Raw genomic sequence first — 27,632 nt, 5'->3', positions numbered from 1 at the left:
ACTTAGTTTAACCAACATTACTTATTTGGTTTATACTCCTCTCTCCAATCCCACTGCTTTCTATTGGGACCTACTATCAGAACCAGAACTCTGAATTTCACCTACTTTTCATATGAGGAGCACGTTTAAGTACATTTAAGAGTCAGTCTCCCATTAGACTAGCTGTAGAATCCAGTTGGTTTCTATTTTCATGACTAGGTACAGTCAGTTGCAGAAATTTAATCTGGAGTTGATATAATCATGGAACAAAGTTACTTGACTAGAAGGACGGAAGTTATTAGGGCTTTAGGATATTGTAGGTCAGAACCATGAAGATTGGAGACCAGATCTGCTCAACAGTTGTTGAGATTAATTTCCCAATTAGATTTCTGAAAGGATCCCTCCCCTGTTATCACTTATGTTTTAAGTTTGACACTTGCTTTCCATCTTTATACTTGCCTTTCAGATACTGTGGCAACTGGGTGGCAGTGTTGGCTGTCATTGAGAAGAGCTAAAACTGTGTAGTCAGTGCATTGCTGGAAGTGTATTTTGATATCATTCCAGAGTTGTAATCTGTATCAGGAGCACAAAAGGACATCCTTTGCACCACTTGTAGAGGCAAAGTGAGAGGAGGAGGAGGGAATATTTTAAAAAAGGAAAACATGAAGTCATTTGAGCCCTCTGCCTATGTGCGTACATCTATGAGAACTGCTGTTCTTCCTTTTTTGAGAACATCTTGTCTTCAAAGAACATGTATAATATTTTACTGTCACTTTTTCCCTTCTCCAGTTCAACTGTGAACTTGGATGTAATTTGGAGACAAGATTGAACTAGCTGCTCTAGATTTTGGTAAAGCAGAATTAGAGACTACAGTGAATACCTTTAAGCTATGACAAATGTAAGAAACAATTTATTCAGTTCCTTGTAGGATTAACAGTCCCCCATTTTCCCTCTCTCCACTTAAGGGGATTTTTACAGGCATTAATAGCTTTTCAGGATGTAGCAGATCTACTTCAGTAGGTCGGACCCCGTGCCGCGCGGCTACACGGACATGGAACGAGGTGTACAGCTAGTTCGGATTAGGAAGCCTAATCCAATCTAGCTAGTCCATGCCGCGTGTAGCCGCGCAGCACGGGGTCCGACCTAGCCAGCATTTAAAAATGGCGCCGGCCAGCTTTATGCTAATGAAGCCCAGGAAATTCAAATCCCGGGCTTCATTTGCAACTCCGTATGACTACATTACCCCCCCCTAGTTCGAACTAGGGGGGTAGTGTAGACATACCCTTAGTTAGGCTCTTCAGGCCCAATTTTATGAATCAAAGTTAGCATTTATCCATTGTGTAGTTAGGTATGTTTACTGGCATGGAAGTATTGGTATATAAAAGTGTCGACATCCCATCTATTCTATTCAGCTCCAACTGAGCAGGAAATACAGTAAAACTCTGATAGTCCAGCATCCAACTGTACGGCAGTCCTAAGACTCCGGCATCAAAATGCCAAGTGCTCCTGACCAGCTGATTTAAAAAGCCTGCCGCTTAGCACACGTGCTGGCTGTAACCAGACGGAGCATAAGGTTGGGGGGGAGGGGAGAAAGCGGGATCATGTTACAGTATGGAGAAGAGCGTTTTGCTTCAGCAAAGGGGAAAGGGGAGGAGAGAGGGAGGAGGATCAGGTTACAACATGGAGGAGAGAGACTCGAAGAGGAAAGGGGAGGGGAGAGGAAGGGAGATTGTGTCCTGGCCAGCTGTTAATCCGTGCAGCTGTACCGGACCTCCCGATTCTCCAGCAAATCTGATAATCCGGCACCACCTAGGTCCAAAAGGTGCTGGATTATTGGAAGTCTACTGTACCTAACTATATAATTAGAGCCCTACCAAATTCATGGCCATTCAAAATGTGTCCTGGACCATAAAATTTGGTGTCCTCCCATGAAATGTTGCTTTACATGTGCTTTTAACCTACACTATACAGATTTCACAGGGGAGACAAGTGTTTCTCACATTACAATTCCTGACCCAAAAGGGAGTTTCAGGGGGATCACAAGGTTATTTTAGGAGGGTCATTGCATTGCCACCCTTACTGCTGCATTGGTGCCTTCAGAGCTGGTCAAATGTTGACTGGGTGCCCAGCTCTGAAGGCAGCATCTCATCAGCAGTAGCGTAGAAGTAAGCATGGTAATGCCATACCCATGTTGCCTTTACTGTGGATGACAAAGAGTAGTGGCTGATAAGGGCCCAGCTCTGCAGGCAGCAACACAGAAGTAAGGGTGGCAATACAATACAAGGCCATTCTTCCCTCTGTGCAGCTGCTGAGGATGGCTCTGCTTTCAGAGTTGGGCTTCTGGCCAATAGCCACTGCTCCCCAGCTGCCCAGCTCTGAAAGCAATGCTGCTGCCAGCAGCTGCACAGAAGTAAGGACAGCAATACTGCCTCCCTGTACAGTTATCTTGTGATGAGGGATGTAAAAATTGATCAGAACCATTGACCAGTGAAACTATTACGATTATATCGTTTAACCAGTTAACCATTGGTGGGGACAAAGCATCTGGGTGTGGGAGGGGGTCTACCAGAGCTGTTAGGAGACATGTCAGCGCCATTGCAGTGCAGCCAAGGGCTGGGATCCAGGGCCGCTATGGCGCATCTGCTCTAAAAGGGACCCCTGTAGCATGGCACTACCAGGATCTGTTTTCAGGGCTGGGATCGAGGGCTACTGTGGTATGACTGGGGATGAGTTCCTCCGCCAGGGCTGCTGTGGAGTGGATGGGGCCAGGGTCCCCTCTGCAGCTCTGCTTGCCTGCCAGGTAGATCCCTCACAGTTGTAGACTTGGCCTAAGGTCAGGAAGTCCAACTAAATTTGCAGCCTTAATTTTGAAGATATTTTTGGGGATTTTTTTGTTGCCTAAATATTATATCTTCATTTATTACAAATTAATTCCCTTATATTTAAGGTCATCTTTTAAAGGCTTCCAAATAGATCACTAGTCCTTTGGGTTTATGCTAACTTGAAAACTTTTCAAATGTCTCACAGCCTTTCATTTAGATTAATATATTAGAATAGAGTACAATACTGGCTGGTAGTCCAGTTAACCGCTAAGCATTCTGGTAAGCTTGATGCTTACCTAAACCTGTTAACCGTTTAACCTTTTACGTCCCTACTTGTGATCCCCACACAACTTTTTGTGGGGGGTAAGCACCCCAACAATTAGAAAATTAAAATGTCAGATTAAATACCTAAAATTGTTAAATTTACCACTTTTAAAATCATATGACTGTGAAATTGACCATGAATTAACTACTGCATTGTATACAACTCATTTTAACCAAATGGTCCTTAGTACTGATGGTTAATTTTTGTCCAATACAAGCCACGCAGAGAGGTGCATGTTTTCATCTCATAATTTCAGTAGTCACTATTTCTTTAAACTGCAGTATTCATTTTCAGAGATATCTGAAAATGGCCTAAGGTATTCTGACATCTATTTCAGGATTGCAATTTTCATTCCAGACTGTGAAGGGCAGAAAATGATAGACTGCTTCATTTCAATTATAAATCATGCTTCTAGACATTTTAAGTGGCTGTTTGCTAGAGGAAACTGAATAGATTATATGTCTCTTTCCAACAAGTTACTGTAGGTTGAGACCAGTATAAGTCAAGCTTACATGGTCTTACTGGAAAATTTTGTTCACAAAAGAACAGTGACATTTTTCTTTTTTCGTAAAGTATACTCACTGTCACTGATGCGTCAGTGATTCACAAGCAGAGTTAAACAACATTCTAATCCTCTCACAGAATCGTTGTCTTCTTCTACTGACCGTTTCTCATTGCTGCTTTTATATAGCTTCTTGAAATAGTGTACAAAAATATAAAAATAATAATAATAAAAAAATCTTAGCAAATGTACTGAGGCCAGGGGAATAAAGTTTTCTCTGACCAGTTTAAGCTAAAAAGCATTTGATTTGATTTTAGAGGTGTTAAGCACCTCTGAAAAGCAAGCAGCCTATTTGTCACTGCTATCCCTATCTCCTTCTTGCATTAAGGAGTTGGATTACATGTTATCATAGCATGTCCATGTCTTTAAAGACTAGCCTATTGTCAAAATGTAATGTTCTGAAGTAGAAAGACTGTCCAAAAATTATTTGTATTTCCTATGGAAGGCTTTTAGGAAATACAAATAATTTGTATTTGTAAAAGTAAACCTGAATTTAATTATTATGAACAGTGTTCCTTCATTAGTATTGAGAAAGCGTATTACTGTGTTATGTATAATCCAAACCCAGGGAATTTTGTCCAATTTTTGGCAGTGGTGTTGCAAGTGTATAAGTAATAACCATGCTTCCTACAAATTGTTGTTGGATAAGATAGAATTTCATTTATTACAAATATAATTCCCTTAATATTTAAGGTAATCTTTCTAAAGGCTTCCAATCAGATCACTAATGCTTCGGGTATATGTTAACTTGGAAGCTTTTCATATGTCTAATAGCCTTTCATTTAGATTAATATATGTGAATATAGTACAGAAGGATTTTAAAACTACGCTTACAGAACCAGAGTACTCTGGCAATTTGTTCTGTAAAAATAAAAAAGTTGAAATGCCAAAATTGCCTGTAAAATTTTCTTTGAAGAGACTTCTTATGTCTGTTCAAAAATGAATCTAAAGCTGATACTTTAGGTTTTATTTTATGTAGTATATAATTAAAATCAGTCTATATTGATTATCTTAAAATTTTGGTTAAAAGAAAAACCCCTCTGCTATTTAGCTAAGGCTTTATTTGCTGCTAATAAAGCAAAATGATTTTTATGGCATAGTTACAAAGCTTTGGACAGAGCAAATTAATAGACTGCAATAAACCCTACCAGAGTCAAATGGAAGTATCAAGTTTAAAAATTACTGGAAATTCAGGAATCATCGTTAACAACCTGATACAAACATGTTGGACATGGATATGATGAAAATTGACTATGAAGGTGGGGTTGGTTGTGTACTGCACTTTCACCCTACATTGCTAACCAAGGACATGTTCGTAAAAACTTGTTCAGTGAATTGTTCATTGTACTGACTGTCCTTCCTGTTAACTCAGTATTATTTTAGGATTTCAGTTCTCATGATTTTTGCAACTGTGGTGGCCGAGTGAATAGCTTGATTTTATGTCAGTGGAATGGAGGAGGCTATCATTGACTTTCTAGGGCTGTTCCACAAAACGACCTTGGGATACTAGTTTGAACATAAGAAGAGGACCTGATAATCAAAAGGGCTACAATCCTTGCTAAAGAACACTTGCAGGGGAAGTACCACAGGCTGAATTTCATGGTAAACTGGAGGATAAAAGGGAACTGATAGGTTCTTCTGTGATTCTGGTCAGGAAAAGACCTTCAGTCTTCTCCGTACTTTGATTTGTGTGTAGTCTGTTCCATTCACTTTTAGTTGATTTTTCTTGTGAACATAAGAACATAACATAAGAATGGCCATACTGGGTCAGACCAAAGGTCCATCTAGCCCAGTATCCTGTCTACTGACAGTGACCAGCACCAGGTGCCCCAGAGAGGTTGGACCGAAGACAATGATCAAGCGATTGTCTCCTGCCATCCCTCTCCAGCCTCTGACAAACAGAGGCCAAGGACACCATTTTATCCCCTGGCTAATAACCTTTTATGGACCTAACCTCCATGAATTTATCCAGCTTCTCTTTAAACTATATTATAGTCCTAGCCTTCACAGCCTCCTCTGGCAAGGAGTTCCACAGGTTGACTACACGCTGTGTGAAGAACTTTCTTTTATTAGTTTTAAACCTGCTACCCATTAATTTCATTTGGTGTCCTCTAGTTCTTCTATTATGGGAACTAATAAATAACTTTTCTTTATCAGCCCTCTCCACACCACTCATGATTTTATATACCTCTATCATATCCCCCCTCAGTCTTCTCTTTTCTAAACTGAAAAGTCCCAGTCGCTTTAACCTCTCCTCATATGGGACCCGTTCCAAACCCCTAATCATTTTAGTTGCCCTTTTCTGAACCCTTTCCAAGGCCAAAATATCTTTTTTGAGGTGAGGAGACAACATCTGTACACAGTATTCAAGATGTGGGCGTACCATAGTTTTATGCAGGGGCAGTAAGATGTTCTGGGTCTTATTTTCTATCCCTTTCCTAATAATTCCTAGCATCCTATTTGCCTTTTTGACCGCCGCTGCACTCTGTGTGGAAGTTTTCAGAGAACTGTCCACGATAACTCCAAGATCTCTTTCCTGATTTGTCGTAGCCAAATTAGCCCCCATCATACTATACGTATAGTTGGGGTTATTTTTCCCGATGTGCATTACTTTACACTTATCCACATTAAATTTCATTTGCCATTTTGTTGCCCAGTCACTCACTTGTTACCTTATTTGTGATATCATTATTAATCATTAGTTTTTCCAGATTCCAATCAAAACTCAATTCATTTTAGATTAAATAAAAGTAACATTTATTGGAATTTAACATTTATTGGAATTTTTACAGAAAGTAAAATAAGTGAAATAAAATGTATGTTCTCTCTACAATTAGATGCCTTTTATTTAAGCATCTAAATGTGGATTTAAGTACATGATTTTAGGCACCTAATGTTAGAAATGTTTTATCACGTATTTTCACTGTGCTTGAATTTTCATATCAACGTCAGAGAAGGATTTTACTGATTGTGTTAAGAGCTGCCTTTTCTCTTTTCAGGGAACTTTGTCGCCAGAAAAAAGATTGTGACTATTACTTCAGTATAGATTCAGATGTTGTGCTGACAAACCCAAAGATTTTAAGAATTCTGATAGAGCAAAACAGGTTAGTGAATGAAGAGCTTCTTTTGAAGCTATAGAAGTACTCCACAATATTCCCTTCTCCTTGTCCCTTCTAAGTCGTTTTGTAATATTGTAAGATAAATTTAGCCTAATTCCTTCTGGAGCATATCAGCATTCCATTCTACTTGAGGGAGCATGAGGTGATCATGTTACTGCCAGCTATTTGCTGCCAATAGACCACAAAGCCTTTCTAATGGCAAACATTTTTAACTTTGTAATTAATCTTGGCTGCTTGTTTGCAAAAAATCTGCTTGAAGGAATGCTGAGTTATGTGGGGAAAATAATCAGATCTAATTTATTTGGTTAATGGAACCACTTTCTAACTTGAAAATGTTAAAGTGAATAAGGTAGGTAAATTGAGCATGTTCACTGGATTGGGGTTTGTGGGCCAATCAGGTGGAGGAATGCTTGTCTTTCCCTGGTTTGTACATCAATCTTGGGGGCAAGTATGAGGATGTAGACTGCATGTGCAGAGACAGAAAATTAGGCACCTTTAGAAATCTTTTACTACAAAAAGGTGTCTATCAAGTTTCGGCACCAACAGAATACAGCTGCAGCAGCTGCTAGGTGGCAGGGGGTTGTGAATTCCAATGGTCCTGATTTTAAAATGTAAGCAGCTAAAGGGGCAGCTAGACACCTGAGTCCTTTTGTGAATCTAGCCCATGTTGACCAGGAAAATAGACAGATGATTATCACTCTTTATATTAAACATAGTAGCTAACAAGTCACAAAATGTCTTGCATAGAAAAATATGCACAAACAAATCCCAATATTAACATCCAAGAATTTGTCGTTCTGAAGATAGCTGTGTGGTATCATTGCTTTCTGTTAAGTGAAGTAGGATTTCCAAGACTGACCGTACATCTAGACTACATACCTCTGTCGCCAGAGGCATGTAGATTAGGCTACCAGGCATAGGAAAATGAAGTGGCGATTTAAATAATCACCGCTTCATTTAAATTTACATGGCTGCTGCGCTGAGCCGATCAGCTGTTTGTTGGCTCAGCGCGGTAGTCTGGACGCGCGGGTGTCGACATCAAAGGCATTTGTTGACCACCCAGGTATGCCTCATCCCAGGAGGCGTACCTGGGTGGTCGACAAATGCCTTTGATGTCGACACCCGCGCGTCCAGACTACCGCGCTGAGCCGACAAACAGCTGATCGGCTCAGCGCGGCAGCCATGTAAATTTAAATGAAGCGGCGATTATTTAAATCGCCGCTTCATTTTCCTATACCTGGTAGCCTAATCTACATGCTTCTGTCGCCAGAGGCATGTAGTCTAGACGTACCCCGAGTGATCAAAAATTGTGCAATTAAGGCATAATAAAGCTCACTTGTTTCAGTCTTAATATTTAGAGTTTTAAAAAGATTTAATTTTGGAAATGAGAGAACACTGTAATTCTGGCTCTTAAGATCTGTTTCTCATTGTAAAAAATGATCTCAAGATTCACGACAATGTAAACTTTCATATCTGATACAAATATAAAATAAAACTTTGTTAGCTTTTTACAATTTCTAGAAAAGATCCATCATTGACTACAATTAATAGCTCAATGTTGTTTTCGCTATTTCAGAGCCAAATCTTTCTTGCTTTATTCATGAAAATACATGTATTCCCATGTGAGTAAAGTAGGCAGGATTCAGCCCTGAATAGTAATGCCCAACTTTTTTCAGGTGATTTAGATAGAGGCAGAGTAATAATATCATCAGCATATATTGGAAATGTGTGTTTATATAATGATAAAGACTGAATTGTGGATAAAGGCATAGCTGGCTTGTCATTTTGAGTATATTATTTCTTTGCTGAAATGTGTTGCTTTGTAATAGACTGCAGACAGAAGTAGTGCAAGCTTCACAAAACAGGCCTACCTGGGGGGCTGCACTTATAAAAGAAATTCCATTATTTTGCTTCCATTTCTAGCCACCTCATATTTCTCTTTTCACCTCTGTTTTAAATGGCTGAGTTATGGAATTATTCCAAATGGAAAAATAAGTGAAGTCCTTTGCCTTTTTGCCTCTTCTGTATATCATTAGCTAAGCATTGTTAAAGAGGAACTGCTTGTGTTACTCCTGTCCGCAGAAAGTGGACAAGACAGTATATTCCTCTGCCTGAAAACTCTATGATTTATAGGGATCCTGGGAATAGCAGCTGAATTCCTGTCTGCTGGTCTCACCTTTGGGTGGCTGGAGGTTTGGAAACTGGCAGTTAATGCTAGTATAATGGAAGCATCAAAGTTCATTTTTATTTTCTTATTCATTATTTTATTTTTATAGAAAGATAATTGCTCCACTTGTAACTCGTCATGGGAAGTTATGGTCCAACTTTTGGGGTGCTTTGAGCCCTGATGGCTATTACGCTCGATCAGAAGATTATGTGGATATTGTCCAAGGGAACAGAGTGTAAGTTACCTTAAGTTAATCACGAACACCAGATACAATATTTTCCATGTAAAGAGTGAAAACTTTTGAATAGTTATGGTGTGTCTGTTCTGCACTGCAGCTCGAAATAAGACACTCAATTTGAGCTACGCAAATTGGGTACCTTATTTTGATGTTATGTCGAAATAGCTTATTTCGAAATTTGGCTGTCTGCACTGCACTTATTTCAAAATAATTTGCTGTTCCAAAACGTCCCTTACTCCTTGTGGAATGAGATTTACGGGGCCATCAGAATAGTGAGCCTATTATATAGTGAAACAAGGGGGGCATGCTCAGAAGACCTCCAGTATGCTGACATAGCACAGTAGAGCAGACATAGCCTTAATGTTGCTTATGTTGATGCATTCTTTCAATAAGCTGGGAATATTTTCTATTTCAGCAATCTAAAATGGAAAAGCAAAGTGCCAAGCACAATGAAGTCATAGATGCTATCATGATAAATATGTGATGGTCATCAGTATTATGCTATGAAAATGAACTTTGATTAATTGCGAAAACTGAAGGCGGTTTATTGTTAATCTGCTACTATGAATTTATGCCAAAAATAATCCCAGTAACATTTCATCCAATGCACAAGTAAAGTACTTTCCCATCTCTTCTGGATGAGTACAGTATTTAACCAGCAGCTGAAATTGAATTAATTCTGTAATAGAAATATTTGTTCCATTACAAGCCATCTGCTTTCCATCCTTATTACCACCCAGAAATGTTGAAGTCAAAGCAAATGAGGAATACTTTCATTTCACACACAGTAACTTTTCCTCAGAATGAATGTACTTTATGTGTGCCAGTATCCCCTATTTGGCCCTGATAATAAGGAAAAGTCTTACTAGCCTGATACTCCTTTAGATATGTACCTATTTTATTGATCTGCCTCTGGCATCTGCCTCTGGGATCTGCACAGTAGTGTGTTGTACTATGAAAATGTCTACTTGTTATTGGCTCAACTGAATTAAATTTATGATCTCTTGCATATCAATGGAAAGCAATCAGTTGACCTGTGAGAAGCTACAATTGGGTGTTTAACATAAAATCTAATAGTTCTTTTCATCTCACAGAGTAGCTAAATGTTGTAAGATAAATGAATCTGATTGCTAGCCTGGACCTAGTCTGAAAAGGGATGTGTTTATATATTTAAAACCCACTTTAGAGAATTTGATAATATTACTTTTTAATGGTAAAAGTTCATAACATTTTAATTACTGCCTACACCTGCAGAAGGAGTGCACTCCCTTCAAGTCTGGCTGTAGTTTTTCAGATATTGTGGGAACATTGCAGCATTGCCTTGAACTTTGCCTGATCTGTAGATAATAAACGCATGATGTTCAAATTGAAAAATCAAAATACATTCCAGTTTTCATAGTCTTAACTGTTTCCCTTGGACTTATTTTGCAGTGGAGTTTGGAATATCCCTTATATGGCTAATATATACTTAATTAAAGGACAGACTCTCAGATCAGAGATGAGAGAGAGAAACTATTTTGTTCGTGATAAATTGGATCCTGATATGGCACTCTGCAGGAATGCCAGGGAAATGGTAAGGTGTATGGATGATGGATTGCTTTCAAATAGTACATGCACATTTTTTACCTTCTTGCTACACATGTATGTATTTAAACTTGAATTATGTTGATATCTTTCTAATTAAAAGTACTAGCCAATTTTTTGTGTGATACTGGCATTTATTTGATTTTTTTTTTTTTAAATCAGTAAAAAGAATACAATGGAAGCATTTGGCTTTGTTTAAGACCAGCAGTCCAGCACACTGAGTTTTCAATGCATTTAAATAGAAATTGTAGGTACTGTACCTTGCTTATTAGCAGAATTGTATAACATGGAAGACTCAGTGGCTATTCTGTTAGTCGATGATAGCTGATATATTATCTCTATTTGTCTAAAAATGTCTTAATAGGAATAATTTGGAACTTATAGCAAGTTAGGTCGGACACTTTATTTTATATTTAAATGAGAATACTTAAAGTTGATTGAATCTTCTAATGTAAAAGTCTTATTTTAAGCTATTTTCAGAGATACTCTTACTAAAGAGTGTTATGCTATTTACCCTTACCTGTATTATTCTGTCAGTATATGAAGACTGATTTACATTTTGAGTATAAATATGCAAACCCATATTTGTACCAATATTTACACTAGTTTCAGAACAGAAACAAATAAGAGGTAAACCACAGCTATTTCCAGACAGTATAGTATTGAAAACAAAAACTGGCTGAATTGAACAAGAAAAGTTGGCAAGTATAATTTTTTTTTATTCCTTCTATAACAAGGCATGTTGTCATTTGTTTGTACTCATTCTACAAAACAGCCCAGTCAACATACTCTTGTTTTCAACCTTCTAAGCATCGGTTATTGCAATCTGTGTTTACCATGTGCTTGTGTTAAACTAATCTGACTCTGTGGCTCGTAAGAGAATTTCCCTCTCTCTTTCTCTTTCTCAACCTGTGCTATGAGCCAGTCTGGTATGTGCTTGGTTTTGTATTGCAGCAGATAAGAAGGGGCTAGTGAATACAGCTTTAACTATGAGCTTTGCTTGGAGATGCATGCTGTTTGTAAAAGCTAATTTGCAATATCAGCTTTTGATCAAAGGCTGGTATTTGCCTAATGTAAATGTGGAACCTAAAACCTAATACATCTCTGACAAACAGAAAGACCATGTATCGGTCAACTGATGTGATGCTTCTCCTTCATTTTAGAATTTACAAAGGGAAAAAGGCTCCCCTTCTTCGGAAACATTCCATATGCTCAGACCCCCAAAGGTGTTGCTTTTTTTATTCATTAGTTGTTACTATTATGCAGTATTTTTCTACCAAAGAAAAATCCTTCTCTCTCCGCTTACCCTAGGAAAATGTTGCCATCTCTTTTTCTTTAGTCCTAAATTTTCAAAAGGGACTGGTGATGTAGGGTGACCAATCAAGACATCTTGAGCCTTGATTTTTCACAGTATGGACTCCTAATGTTTCTGCAATGTTCTGCAGGTTCCCTTTATGTGCCTCTATCTGGGGACCTAGAAATCAAGACAGTATCACTAGTAATTTTCTGAGGATTTATCTTAATTGGCATTTTATTAGAGAAATTAGTTAAACAATTAAAAACCTCTCTGAATATTACTCAAAAAATCACAAAAAATTACAGTGCAAAGTTTCTCTGGCCTGTGTAGTCTAACTTATTTGCAAAGTCTTTGTTCAGTTTTGCTATAGCTTGTGTTTGTGCAACCATTGGACAAAATCCTGCCATGTCTACTCCCATGAATAAGTCCTGTTGCTAGCCCCATGTGTGAAAAGCGATCAAGAATTGGTCTCAGTTTGTCATGTTTTAGGAAAAGGAAACAAGCACTAATGATGTGTTAGGCTATGTTTAAACTACATCCATCTTTCGAAAGAGGGATATAAATTAGGCAGATCGAAAGCGCAAATGAAGCGGGGAGTTAAATATACCGTGCTTCATTTGCATAATTGTGTCATAGTGTTCTTTCGAAAAAGGTTTTTTTTTTTCGAAAGAACCGCAGGTAGACAGTGGTATCACTTTCAAAATACTCTTTTTCAGAAGAACGCTGTGATGCTATTATGCAAATGAAGCACAGGATATTTAAATCCCCACTTCATTTGCACTTTTGATCTGCTTAATTCACATCCCTCTTTCAAAAGAGGGATGTAGTTTAGATATGCATGCTGTCAGAAGCATATGGGCAGTGTATGATCTTAAAAAATTCTTCCTGTCCTAGAGATATTAGTAGTGTTTCCTCATTTCAACAATATCAAATCATTCTCAAGTCAGAATAAATTTGTTTCCCCGCTCAAAGGGCTTGATTGATATTAGTGTTTCTCCAGATTTATGCTGATGTAACTTTAATGAAATTATACTTACATGAACAAAGCCTGAACAACAACATGGTGAATCAAGCCCATTATATATTGCATAGGAAAGTGTTGTGATAAGCATTGGTTAGCCACTTTTGCCAGGCCCTCCTTGTTTTCCCTGCTGCAACTGGTTAGTGTGTTGGTAAGGGACAAGAACTGAGCACATGTTTAATACGTTTTACCATGCTGGCTGTTTAACACTTTTTCAGATCTAAAACTGAGGTCCAGAAGCAAGTGGGAATGGCTCTGTGTTGTGCAAATGTCAGCTAGAGAAAACTTTGTAAAATGAGGGTTGGATCTGAAAAACAGTTAAATTAAAAGAAAACCCAATTTCTTTTAAACAAAAATATTTTCTGCCACTAATTCTAATAAAAACAATAAGGAGTCATGTGGCACCTTAAAGGCTAAAACATTTATTTGGGCATATGCTTTCATGGGCAAAGAAATCCACTTCCGCAGATGCTTATCACAGCTGTTGAAGTGGGTTTTTTGCCCATTGAAGTGTATGTCCAAATATATTTGTTAGTCGTTAAGGTGCCACAGGACTCCTCATTGTTTTTGCAGATACAAACTAACATGGCTACCCTTCTGATATCTAATTTCCAATCAAGGGAGCCCTGTTAATATCCTGGGTTTTATTTATGAAGCAGTATAGCAGCACATTTAAGTTTTGGTGTTTATCTCACTGAGAGATTCTTTTTCTCATAATAATTTTAACATGTATTATATTTTCTGATATTTTTATTTCAGGTTGATTACCAAAAAGATTGCTTAATAGTGTGTGTATATACTGAAGCAGAGCAGAACTTGCACGTTTTGTTTTTTGACAGTACTTGAACTTTTTCAGATAGAATTCCCAGCCTTAGACATTGTTGTCAGTTTTATTTATTCAAACAGAGAGCTCTGTTTGAAAACAGGTATTTCAAGAGCATTGACCATTTCTAGTTTTATTAAAGGAAAAAAAAATTAAGTGTTTTTCTTTTCCAATTACATGTTTGCATTTTTATAAAAAAAATTGGTTGCCTTAATTTGATTAGAAAACAAATGAGAACAAACATGTCATTTTTATTGTGGATCATAGTAAAAATACATATTTAGGAATCAGTAATAGACAGAAACAGAAACAGTCCTGTGAAAGGTTAGAGATTTTCTTAAAAAAAAAAAAAGTTAGTTAAAATGTACACGTGTGTGCGCGCACACGTGCGCGCATTGAGAGAGCAAAACAAATAAATAGCTAAAATATAAATGAAATGATCGATACTATATTGTGTTTTAGGGAGCTGTACATAAAATCTTAAAAGCGGAATCTTTTTTTACTATTAATCAGTTTTTCTAACAATTTTTCTTTGTATTTTTTTTTTTGATACAGGGTGTCTTTATGTACATTACTAACAGACATGAATTTGGGAGACTTATTTCAACTGCCAACTACAATACCTCCCACTACAACAATGATCTCTGGCAGATTTTTGAAAATCCTGTGGTATATATCACATTATGCATGAAACAAGTTTTATAAATCATTATATGACCATCTTGAAATTTATAACTTTTTATGGTTTTTATGTAGTAGACAATATTAAAGCATATCAAGACACATACATCATAATACATTCAGTAGCAGCATATCATATAAAATATCTGATTCATAATCTGGGGAAAAAGGAAATACATGCATGTATCATTAAAATGGCCCTATAAATCCCCAAATGTTTCCTGAAATAATAGAATTAAGAGTTAATTTACAGATATAGTAAAATATTTAATTGCTTCTAATGATTTGAAAGGAAGCAATTAAATGAATTTACAGAGTAGTAAAATTAATATTTAATGTTTATATTTTTGTTGTACATTTTTAAAAATAAAATGAATGAGTGGTTTAATCCATTCAAATCCTTCTTTTCAGGACTGGAAGGAAACTTATATAAACCCCAACTACTCAAAGATCTTCACTGAAAATATAGTGGAACAGGTTGGTATTAATACTATTAAAATGAGACAGACAAAAACAAATATTTACCTATGTTTTGATTCAATGAATGGAATAGAATAAATGCTTCAACTGTCGTTTCACAATGAGCTGCAGTCTGGGTAGATCTCCGTTTGTATATGCACCTAAAAAATGGAAGTGATCGCATCCTAAAATTAGAAATTTTGAGGAAGGGCTACATAACTGAATTTTGCATTATAGAACTTGCTAAGCATTGCAAATTTTATCCTTTTAAATAGTTGGATGGGAGATGTCCGAAGAAAACTGAAGTTCATCAAGAAGTAGTGGTTTTACTTCATTAAGCCACTTCCTCTGAGTGAGACTTACAACTGATATGAAATCTCAGAGGGGTAGCCATGTTAGTCTGTAACTTTAACAACAAGCAGCCCTGTGTCCCTTTAGAGACTAAGAGTGCATCTACACTGAAAGGCTGTTTTGGGATACCAGAGGTATCCTGAAATAGCTACCCCATGTCTTTTGAATGCATCTCCTATTGTGAAATATAGCGGACCCGCTATTTCGGTGTTCCTGTAAATCTTGTTCCACGAGGAATAAGGAATGTCTCGAAATAGTGTGTTGTTTTGAAATTTGGCGCTGTGTAAATGCCTATTTCGAAATAGAATCAAAATAAGTTATGCAGTTTGCGCAAATTGTGTATCTTATTTCAAGTGAAGGGTGCAGTTCATAAAAAATATATCATGAGCTTTCATGAGTTTAATCCACTTCCTCAGATGAGTTGGAGTGAAAATTACAGAATCCAAATATATATAACAGCAAAAGCAGATACCTATCAATTGTAGGACCAGTTTTACTGACTCTAATTGAGTCAGGCTGGATGTGTTCCATTCATAACGTTTGATGTGTAAATGCGAATATGGGGGGTGGGGAAAATTGTTTTTATAGTGCATTAACCATTTGGGCTTTATTCAAGCCCATCTTAACAGTGTCAAATATGAAGAACATTTGAGGTCGAAAGGGAACCCCATAGAATTTTCTGCAAGAGGATGAATGTCACTTCCAGTGGTCTGGTGGAATTTCACCTTCTGTTCCACCCCTTTTATTTAAATTCCCTCGGTTGTTTCAATTGGAAACTGTATTCTTCATTCCTTTCTTTGCACAAATAAATCTCACTGCCCCCAGTATAGCGATGTTTGTGCCAAATGCTTAGCTTTTGCACCTCAGAATTAGAGATGTTAAAATCAGGTTAATTGACTAATTGAGTAGTAGATAGAATTTTTATTGACTACTCAATTAGTCAATAGGGGAAGGCTGCGCAGCTTAGTCCTGGCTCACATTGGATTCAAGAAAAAACCCTGCTGCAGCTCTGCAATTTAATATTTAATAGGAGCCAGGGAGCAAGCTGCCCGATTTCTTCTGCGTTTTAAATTGCAGAGTTGCAGTGGGGTTTGGTCCCGGACCCAGTGAAAACTGTGAGTGAGCTGAGCTGCCTGTCCAGCCAGCAGCAGCCCCTGTCCACAGTGAGGATCCTAGCGGGGAGCAGAGTACCCCCCCGCCCCCGGAAGCTCCCCATGTTGCTGCAGCTAATGGAGGGGCAGGCAGCACCACAGAGTCGGTGCTGGGGGGGTGGCGGCAGCTTTTAAGCCAGCCCCCTCAATACTAGCTCCTGTTCCCCCTTCCCCCCGTCCCGCTGCCTCTTATAGAGAGGCAGGAAGGGGAAGGGGAAATGTGAGTATCCCAGAGGTATCCCGAAAAAACTTCACTGTATCCAGGGAACGCATTTGCTCTTCCGCAAAAAAAAGCGGAAGAGAAAATGCGCTCTTTCGGAAGCCCCCGTGTTCCTCATTCTACATGGAAGAAGGGGGCTTCCTTGAAAAGAGAGCTTTTTTCGGACATTTGACCCAGTCTAGACAGGCCAAATGTTGGAAAAACCTCTTCTGACAAAAGAATCAGAAAAAGATACACAAAATACAGAGTGCATTTTGTGTACCTTTTTCTGACAAAAGCTTGTGGTCTAGCCATACCACCATTCACAGAGAGTAGTTATCAGTGATGCACAGTCCAGCTGGAAAGGCAAGTGGGATCTCATGAGGATCAGTTCAATATCTTTATCAATTAATTAAATAACAGCATAGAGAGTATACTTATAAATTTTGCACAGTATACCAATCTGGTGAGTGTTTTGGTGTGTAGAATTAAAATTCAAAATGATCTGAACAAACTGGAGAAATGCTCTGAGGTAATAGGATGAAATTCGATGAGGGCAAATGCAAAGTACTTGATTGCTCCTTCCTAAATGAATTGCATACACACAAAACAGGAAATGACTGCCTGGGTTTATTTAGTATGAGGAAAGAAGACTGAGAGGCGAGACATAAGTTTCCATGTACATAAAAGGTTGCTACAAAGAGGAAGGAGAAAAATTATTGTCCTTAACATCTGAGGATAGGACAAGTAGCAATGGGTGTAAATTGCAGCAAGGACAGTTTAGGTTGGATATTAAGAAAAATTTCCTATTTGTCAGAACACACAATGGAATAAGTTGACTAGGGAGGATGTGGAATCTCTATCATTTGAGTTTAAGAGCAGGTTAGACAAATACATGTTGTTGCATAATCTTGCATTTGGTATAGGTGATAAGACTAGGTTACAAGAAGACTTCTTGAAGTCCCTTCTAGTAGTTGATTGTATGCTGATTTTGCTTTTCAGAGAATATTTTGGCAAAGATATTGTGGTTTAGATGAGAATAATCCTACAATTTACATATCATTTTTTTTCTCCTGAATATCTAAAAATATTAATTTAAACTTATGGTAATTGTAACCCCCCACCCCGTCAGGAACACGAGCTAAATACAATAAATAACCTTTTACAGTGAAGTGAAAAGACAATGTACTGTACTGACTGATCTGGAATTTCTTCCTTTAATATATCTGACGTCTGACTTTAGAGTGGAAATAATGAGACTTCTTTATTGCTGTACCTAGCTGCTTTTTGACATCAGTTAAAATTACTACAATAATAACTATGATTTCTAACATGATTATATGATTTTTTTATAGCCGTGCCCCGATGTGTTTTGGTTTCCCATATTTTCAGAGACTGCCTGTGATGAACTGGTGGAGGAAATGGAACATTATGGACAATGGTCTGGAGGAAAACATCGTGTAAGTTCATCTCTTGTTTAAAAAAAAAACAACTGGTACATGTTTACTAACAGGCCTTCATGTACTTCAATGTTTTAATTGTTTCATTAGAAAATGCATTGGAAGGTGTAGTCTGAAACTACTGAGAACTTAATTAAAAATGACACTTTTATTGCCTTTAATTTCTATATGTCTGCAGTTTTCAAAGACATTAAAACCTATTATAAAAGCAATGGAAAAAAACCACATTTTTGGTTCTTTCTGTTTTTTAGGATAGTCGTATATCTGGAGGTTATGAAAATGTCCCAACTGATGATATTCATATGAAGCAAATCGGATTGGATGGTGAATGGCTACATTTCATTAGGGAGTTCATTGCACCAGTAACACTAAAAGTCTTTGCCGGCTATTATACAAAGGTAAACTTCTTGTTCACGAACAAGAATCTTCTTTCTCATGAAATATCTTAGGGTATGTCTACACTAGAAAGTTAGTTCGAACTAACGGACGTTAGTTCGAACTAACTTTCCTATGCGCTACACTAGCGCTTCGCTAGTTCGAATTTGAATCGAACTAGCGGAGCGCTTAGTTCGAACTAGGTAAACCTCATTTTACGAGGACTAACGCCTAGTTCGAACTAGCTAGTTCGAACTAAGGGCTGTGTAGCCCTTTAGTTCGAACTAGTGGGAGGCTAGCCCTCCCCAGGTTTCCCTGGTGGCCACTCTGGCCAACACCAGGGAAACTCTATGCCCCCCTCCCGGCCCCGGACCCCTTAAAGGGGCACGGGCTGGCTACGGTGCCCGTGCCAGGTGCAAGCCTGCCAGCACCCAGCCAGCAGACCCTGCACCTGGCACGGCACAGAGCCACCCACCCGATGCCCCCCAGCCCACCCCCTCTTGCCGGGACCAGGCTGGCGGCTCCCGGGAGCTTGCCCTGGACCGCAAGAGGCGGGCACCTTCCTGGGCTAGTGCGGACATCGTGGACCTCGTCCACGATCTCCGCACTAGGCACAGGAAAGTGGCCGTCTAGGGCAGGAGAGCTGCCAGCCTGGCCACCCAGGACCAGGTGTGCATGAAAATCAAGGGGGTCCACTGAGACCCCCGACACTGAGCCCTGAGCTTACAATGGCCGTCCTGGGTCAGACCAAAGGTCCATCTAGCCCAGTAGCCTGTCTGCCGACAGCGGCCAACCCTAGGAACCCTGGAGGGGATGGACCGAAGACAATGACCAAGCCATTTGTCTTGTGCCATCCCTCTCCAGCCTTCCACAAACTTTGGGCAGGGACACCACTCCTACCCTCTGGCTAATAGGACTCCATGGACCCAACCTCCATGACTTGATCTCACTTCCCTTTCAACTCTGTTCTAGTTGTAGCCTTCACAGCCTCCTGCAGCAAGGAGTTCCACAGGTTAACTATTTGCTTTGTCAACAACAACAACTTTCTCTTACTAGTTTCAAGCCTGCTACCCAGTCCTTTCCTTTGGTGTCCTCTAGTCCTTCTTTATGGGAACTCATGAAGAACTTTTCTGAATGCACCCTCTCCACCCAACCCCTGCTTTTAGAGACCTCTATCCTGTCCCCCCTCCGTCTCCTCTTTTCTAAGCTGAACAGTCCCAGTCTCTGTAGCCTCTCTTCATCTGGGACCTGTTCCCAACCCCTGATCATGTTAGTTGCCCTCCCCTCTCCCAGCCTTTCTCTTCCCCTCTCCCACCTCCTTTTCCCAGTCTCCCCCAGTTTTTTTCAATAAAGACAGAGTCAATGTTGGAAGAAACGTTATCTTTATTTTGTACATCAATAAGAAGGGGGGCTAGGGAAGGGCAAGTGGAAGGAGGTGAGGGAGGAATGGGGTACGAGCCCCCGATGGGGAGGACTGGGCTGGCTCTGCGGGCTTCTGGGGGTGGAAGCTCTCCTGCAGCCCCCCAATTACTCCCTCTCCCCAGATGGCAGCCTGCGGCAAGTGCAGCCGGGCTGATGGCCGAGTGGTGTGATGTGCCCAGTGTGGGCACTCAGGGCACTCCAAGCCAGAACTTCTTTGCAAGCGGGGCACCCCTTAGAACTGTGTGTCCGGGGTGGGGGTCGGGACCCTTTAAGCGCAGCCCTCGGCTAGCCTGAGACAGTATCTCCATGCTCTAAGTCCTCCTTTTATGCCCTGCCGGCACTGCTTCCGGCCATCATTAAGCCCTGTTCAGAGTCCACTCAATGTGGACTTACTAGTTCGAACTAGCAAAACGCTAGTTCGAACTAGTTTTTAGTTCTAGATGCGTTAGTTCGAACTAGCTTAGTTCGAATTAACTAATTCGAACTAAGTTAGTTCGAACTAGCGCTGTAGTGTAGACGTACCCTTAGAGACTACCCTTTACTCAGTTTTGTTTGATTATTATACATTTAAAAAAATGGTTACTTCATGTGCTGATTGAAAATGTTTTAGATTTGCCAGTTGTGTTGATGATTGATAAAATACATTCAGAGTTATTAAAACTGTTTTTGATTGGACTGGAAGCAGAAACACTTTCCAGTGAGTTGTTTTTTTTCAGTTCAGCTCCCACAAATAAGCATATATGTGGTTTTAAAAATTCAGACACTGATGAGAAACCTTTTGGATTGCTACACATTTATTTCAGGGATATGCCATGCTGAATTTTGTTGTAAAATACACTACTGACAGACAGCGTTCCCTCAGACCTCATCATGACTCTTCTACATTTACCATCAACATTGCTCTCAACAAAGTAGGAGAAGATTTTCAGGTAAGCAATATTCATTTAACTAAATATTGTTTTTGAATTTATCTTAATCATTACCATCATTGGGTCCAAATAAACATGGCTAGAAACTTGTGTAAGAGGAAGAGACATGAACCCCCCCTAACAATATGTTGTCAGGATGAACAGTTAGCTGCTCTCCTGTTGTTGTCAGTGAAACAACCCATGGAGCATGGTAGAACAGTTTGTTCTATTTTTTCCACTGAGGCATGCAGCATATTTTCCATTATCTTAAATAATTTTAGATTCAAAACTGCTATTTTGGGGAGAGATGCTTTGGCTCTAGACACCTGATAAAGAAAAACACTTGATCATGGGTTACTATGCTGTCCTAAATAAAGCAGCTGTCCTGAACCAGGGCCTAGGAAAGGTGATTAATTAGTTTATCATTAGCAATAATGTTACTGAATGGATGATTGGTTGGAAACAAAAACACCACTGAGTGTAAAGAATCTGCTCTGCAATGATTACCAAAATAAAAGGGATTGAAATCCTTACTGCCATGTAATGCTGCCACATGTACTGCTAGAAAGGAAGTATCTCTTAAGAAATATACCTTACTAGAATGGATAGAGAATTTCATCTATTGTTAAGTATCTGTTAATAACAATAAAACATGCTGAAAACTCTTGTATGTAAATGCTATTATATCCCAAATTAAACTTCTGTGTTCTGATTTTTGCAACAGGGAGGTGGATGCAAATTTATTAGGTACAACTGTTCAATTGAGTCACCCAGGAAAGGGTGGAGCTTCATGCATCCAGGAAGACTTACTCATTTACACGAAGGACTTCCCATTTTAAATGGAACAAGATACATCGCAGTGTCATTTATCGATCCGTAACTTTGTTTTCCTGCCTCTTCAAACCCAATGGCTGGTTCTTTGACATAAACTCTTATTTATAGTTTTCCTCCGAGAAGATGGTGATAAAAGAAACTTTAAATTAATTCCTGTAGACAGCAGCTTTACTTTAAGCTAAACCATTGAAAAAAAAACTTTTAAAAATGTTGGACACTCCCAAATGTCTACTCTGAGCCTTGAATCACAAAGTAAAAATATCCTGCTTATTTTTGTATTTTGCTGTCTTGAAAGGTGGGGCAGGGAGGGAAAATAGAAGTGCATTTTAAAATGGCTTGTTTTTTCTGTTATGAAAAATTCTAGATACAAAATTATCTCCAAATCTTTTCTCATGGTTTTCATTCAGTAAAATGATGCAGACAAAGTTGTGTGTTGTGCATATTTTATAACCACGAAGAGAGCCACATATACAATTAGCATTAAGTGAATCCCTTCACCTAGCAGCATTGCATACAAATTTTGGTTTTATAAAAAAGCATTTTTTGTGCATTAATGTGCACCTCAGCACTCCTCAGTAAATTTATAAAAATATTTAGTTCATATTAAATATTGACATCTATATTCTCCTAAAGAAAATATGCATTGTGGAGTTTGAGAAATAGATTGAATAAGTTTGATTTAAAATGGTTTTAACAAGAACTATAAATGTGTTAAAGAAAAGATTAAAGAAAAGCTTGTCACAATAAGGTTACTTCTTTCTCAAGTGTTCTTCAATTAAAATGAGCTATTTTTGTAAATGTATAGTTTGACCAGATTGATACTGGAAATCAGAATGCTATTTTTAGAACACTGATAAATTTTAATTTCAAGATGTTTTGTAAACACAATTTTTTGTTATTTAAAATTACTTGAATTTTGTATCAGGAAAATGAAATTGGTGAAGTCTTTCTTTTAAACCAAAGAGGTTTGACTCACCGTTTATTTTAAAGGAATTTGTTTTAAATATTTCTACTGTATCTACTGTTTGTAACTTAAAGAAACTTGAAGCAAACTCTAAACCATGGAACGTAAGGTGCCAGAATGCACAGTATCTTCAAAAATTGTGAAAAAAATAAAAGGTAATTTTAAAATTATTGTAACAGTTTCTGTTTGTCTTAGTGATGATGGCACTATATTCAAAACTGTTATCTTTATATTGAGTGTCTTTAACTATTTTAAAAGGAACATGGCCAGCATGATCAACTCTATGTTGGCACAAGGTTTTTCTTTTTCAAAAAATATTTTGAGTATTGACTGCTAGCTACTTATTGCTATTGAATAATATCTTTCACTAAATGGCATCTTGGTCAATATCAAGATGAGCCAAGTTTTAAGAATTTCAGCAGCACTGTGTGTGTTTGCTGCCTGATGTAATAATCCTTGTTTGCTAACAGGATTTTGTGGTGATCTAAGCAGCAAACCTTTCCCTCCGTATCCTGACTGATGCTGTGTTGAAGGGAAATCACCACCAGTACTGCATTGTTAGTCTGAGTGGTTTTAAGACCAGTTTGGTTTTTAGGAGTTGTAGTTCTCTGTATCATCCAGTTATACTGAAAGGACAGAAGACACTTGTTATGGATTTAATCAAGTTGCAACATCATTATTGGATGTCTGGGACTAATCGGCAGATGACAGTGTACAGTGCAGGTAACCCCATATTTATTTTGTAATTCCCTCTGGGGCATCATTCAGGTCCCCCTCTTTTCCATCCAGGTCCTTCCAGCATGTCCATTTCTGAGACTTTACCATTCAGGGGGAGGAGGAGAGAATTTTACCAACATCCTCTCATTCTCCATCCACGTCCCTCCAGCTAATCCATGGCTGGGTCTTTACCATCCACCCCCCTCATAAGAGGAGTAAAGTGGGCTATAAGAAGGGGCGGGGGGTGGCTTCCTGCCATTACAACCATAGGTGACCCAAATCTCTCACCATTCTGTTTCTTCAACCAGCACCTCTTTTTAAGGTCTTTACCAGGCCATTTATCTGGTCACTGAGGGTATGTCTACACTACCACCCTAGTTCGAACTAGGGTGGTTAATGTAGGCAACCAAAGTTGCAAATGAAGCCTGGGATTTAAATATCCTGGGCTTCATTTGCATCTTGCCGGGCGCTGCCATTTTTAAAGCCCCGGTAGTTCGGATTCCGTGCCCGCGGCTACACGTGGCACAGAGTAGGTAGTTTGGATTAGGCTCTCTAATCCGAACTACCGTTACACCTCGTTCCATGAGGAGCTGTATGGAGGCAGGTGGTTCCCATGCCAGGGCTTGCATCTATAAAATGTTCTGCCCTTACGTTGCCGAGCGGGTGAGGGTTTCCTGCAAGCCTGGACAATGACTTCAGTGTAGGGCAGTTATTTAATTTTCTCCAATTCAAATAGATGCTTACAGATTTCAGAAATGCACCAGCACACTGAGTTTCCTAAATGAATACCTTCCAGTTTTGGAGATATAGGTTAGATCTCCCTGGTCCAGCACCCTCGGGACCTTTCTTGGATCAGGGGAGATCCCCAGCCCCCATCCCACAGCCTGTCCACCCTCCACACCACAGATTCCCTTTTGAGCCCAGCCGGCCTCCTGCCTTTAGCCTGGCTGGGTGGCCAGTCCCTGATCCCCATACTGATAGCCTCACCCAGGGCTGCCACGGGCTCAGCACCCTGGATGGGGCTGCCGTAGGCTCTCTGTTTCAGAGACATCTGTGATCCTGCCGGACCATGGATGTTGCCAGACCAGAGAGTTCTGGTTTAGGGAGTTACAATGTGTACCTTTAACTGAATGAGCTACTTTGACTGGATGTAGGCTGCACTTAGGCAAATGATAAAATACAGAAAACCTTAGCACTCTGCTGAAAGCAGCCTTTGTTAAACACCTTTTTTCTGAGTGTTTGCCTATGGCCTATTAGAGGAAAATGGAACAGAGGATTCCTTCTACTGCTCGATCAGTTTAATGTAGGTCAGTGTAATAAGGCTCTCTTTATAAAGAGAGGTTTGAAAACTGGAGGAGGGATGAGATTTTTTTTTTTGTAGATCATTCTGCGTAATTTTTGCTTTTATATTCTAGACTACAGACTTTAGTAAACAGTGTCTCTTTCAGGTAGATTGAAAAGTTAAGCACTGAGACAGCGCACTCATTTACTTCTCTGGATAGAGTAAATATTGGAAAAACAGGCCAATTCCAATGGACATTAATATCTAAAATGCACAAATGTTTGGTCTTAACAATGAAATTAGATGTGGTTTGTTAGTTTTAAAGTACCATAAGTAAACTAGCTCATTTGAATTTTCTGATAGTGCTATAAAACAAACTTTGGGAGAGATGTCTGACCCTCCTACTACTAGAGATACTGAGATACAAGATAAGTAACTTGGAGAAAATGCAGCCTAACCTCTGGCAGTATTCATAAGACATTAGGAGTGCAAGGACATAATGGTGGACTCTAAACTGCAGTAGATGAGACTTTTGCAGATTCTCTAGTGTTCCTTATGTTCAAGCCTAGTTCTTTACTGATAAATCACAAATGAACTCTCGTCAAGGTGATGAGAGAGAGGCAAACTTGTATTGCTTTTTAACATAATGTGAAGCTTAAGTATGTTTGATCCACTTTGGTGTGGGTGTGAAGGCGACTGTTGACTTAGTATTGGAGAACACTCATGTCAAGGCTGTTCCTCACTCTGACACTATATGCAGAAGTTGGGGGCCCGCAAGAACACTCCTCTACAGGCAACTTCCCCCACAAAATCCTAATACCTAGTTTTTGGGGAACTCGCTGCCACCACCCAAATAATTCCAAGAAAATTAGGGAAGAGATCACTTGGGAAATTCCCTCCCTAAGGTAAAGCTCTTCCCTCTGCCTCAACCTCCATTTTGCATGGAGTTGGGAAAATAGAGGGAATCCGCAGAGAACAATGGACTCTGCCCTTATTACTAGGCACTGAGTCCTAAGGACATAACAATCAACCAATACTGGTTAATTAGGAAATAAACCCAATCTTTTATTATCAAAACAAAATTACAATTTCAAGCATAGTAAATTGGCTAGATGGAAAGAGTTACCGTTTGATATAGATACTCAGGGAAAACCTCTGGGCTGTAATGCTTCAAAAGAAAAAAAAATTAGCAAGCTCAGACATGATTTCCAAACAAGGAAAACAATAAACCCTGATGGACTATCTAAACTTTTCCCTACTTACACATTTTAGGAAGTCCGTTCTTGGAGAGAGAAGCATCTCCCATCTCCCTCAGTCCCTGGGAGAAACTGCTCTGATCTCAAAGAAGAGAGAGAGAAAACCCCCTCTTTTCCAGTTTGAAATTCCTACCTGCATTATTATTGTCTGACCACCTGACAACTTTGCTAGGTACCTGAGTTAGCCCCTTAGTCACGAGGTGCTGGTCAGCACTCCTGATTGACACCTCAGTATATCAATTGACTTTTTTTTCTAACAGCACTGTGACGGATGTATCGGCCCCGCACTGTGAAGGCTGAGCCTAATCAGGCCCGGCTGGCCGAAGAAGCCCTGCCCTCATGACTCTGCTGCGCAAGCTGAGATTGCAGCCCAGGTATAAAAGCCTGGAGGAGGCTCAGTCTGGGCTGACCACCGGAGAGGAAGGACCTCAGAGGGGAGCTCTGGACCTGAACCAGCCAACTGATCGGAGGGAAGACAGCAGAGATCTGAAAGCCCATTGGGACGTCTTCCCCAGCCGTCAACGAGGAAGTAGCAGCTCCCAGGGAAGTAGAGGATCCAGTAGGCACCTGGGACTCCATCCCACTGGACCAGGTAGGAAGTGGCCCAGGGAGGGGACAGGAGCCGCCTCTCCCACCCCGGAATCCTCGGCGCGTTTCGGATGGATTCTGCGCTGAGCGAGTGGTGAGTCCTCCTGCCACTCATAGAGCCCTGGGCTGGGACCCGGTGGAGTAGGGAGGAACCTAGTCCCCCTACTGGGGTTGTAGACCCGTCCCGTGACTTTGTATATTGACTCTGGCCAGTGGGCCAGTAAGCCCTGCCTTAAAGGGCCAGCGAGCCTGTCTATTTGACCAGTTCTAGTTGTGCAGCCTGTTGGGCACTAGGGTTGGGGCCAGGCCATGGCCTGGGGTAGAGCGCGGGGGGCGGACAGTAGAACCAAGGGGGGGGGAGGGAAGTAGGAGCCGCCTCGCAACAATCACATGTAGCCCTCATTAAAGCCATTGTTTTGTAGCATAAGCTTGTCACTCGTTTGATTTTCTTCTGTTGTTCTCATGAGTTGATAGCTAAACACAAAGGGAAATGATGGATTTTCAATAATCTCATCTGAAGTTTGAATTTTTAGCTCCTTCTGTTGTACTTTATGAATGAAATGTATGTTAAGCAAAAAAGCGGGATATCCACATTTAAGCCTTCCTAAAGAGGCAAAGAAATAAAAAGGATGCAGAAGTTTGGAAAGTTTGCTAAACCCTCTCCACAACCACATTCAGCTGGGAAAATTTTTCATCTGTGCAAGTAAAGTCTGTGTGAATTCTTTTCAGCTAGAGCAACAAGCTTATTTTATTCCTTTATCTTTGTCTCTGGCTATGTTTACACTACAGAGTTTTTCCCGGAAAAACTTCAGTTACATCCGCACTGCAATTGTGTTCTTTCGAAAACAGGTTTTTCTGACAGTGGTAATCCTCTTTCTACTAGGAAGAATGTCTTTTCTGAAAGAGGGAAAAGGGTTTTTTTTTCTAAAGAAGAGGCCTCCAGGAAACAGCACAGGTGCCCTGGAGGCCACTCTGTCCAAAGTAATCACAACTCTATAGTTCCTGTCTCCTGGCCCCTCTTAAAGCTGCAGGTACCAGGGACAAGCCT

At 39.6% G+C, this 27,632-nt stretch overlaps 1 protein-coding gene across 2 annotated transcripts in view; it reads left to right on the top strand.

Annotated features, from left to right (window-relative positions):
* Window positions 1-22,922, top strand: part of PLOD2 (procollagen-lysine,2-oxoglutarate 5-dioxygenase 2) — an 85,157-nt gene extending 62,235 nt beyond the window's left edge. Inside the window, exons 11-20 of one of the 2 annotated variants that reach the window (XM_075937669.1) lie at window positions 6,688-6,792; window positions 9,084-9,209; window positions 10,644-10,785; window positions 11,960-12,022; window positions 14,493-14,606; window positions 15,030-15,095; window positions 18,134-18,238; window positions 18,490-18,636; window positions 20,839-20,964; window positions 21,668-22,922. In XM_075937669.1, the coding sequence (XP_075793784.1) occupies window positions 6,688-6,792; window positions 9,084-9,209; window positions 10,644-10,785; window positions 11,960-12,022; window positions 14,493-14,606; window positions 15,030-15,095; window positions 18,134-18,238; window positions 18,490-18,636; window positions 20,839-20,964; window positions 21,668-21,823 (1,150 nt within the window). In that variant the 3' untranslated portion in view covers window positions 21,824-22,922. The remainder of the gene's footprint in view (window positions 1-6,687; window positions 6,793-9,083; window positions 9,210-10,643; window positions 10,786-11,959; window positions 12,023-14,492; window positions 14,607-15,029; window positions 15,096-18,133; window positions 18,239-18,489; window positions 18,637-20,838; window positions 20,965-21,667) is intronic. The other variant, XM_075937670.1, reaches the window with a different exon arrangement.
* Window positions 22,923-27,632: the final 4,710 nt, after the last annotated feature.

The sequence above is a fragment of the Pelodiscus sinensis genome, chromosome 10 (assembly GCF_049634645.1).
Source record: "Pelodiscus sinensis isolate JC-2024 chromosome 10, ASM4963464v1, whole genome shotgun sequence".
Taxonomy (NCBI): Eukaryota; Metazoa; Chordata; order Testudines; family Trionychidae; genus Pelodiscus; species Pelodiscus sinensis.
Note: the sequence above shows the minus strand (reverse complement) of the source record. Positions and strands in the feature narration are given on the sequence as shown.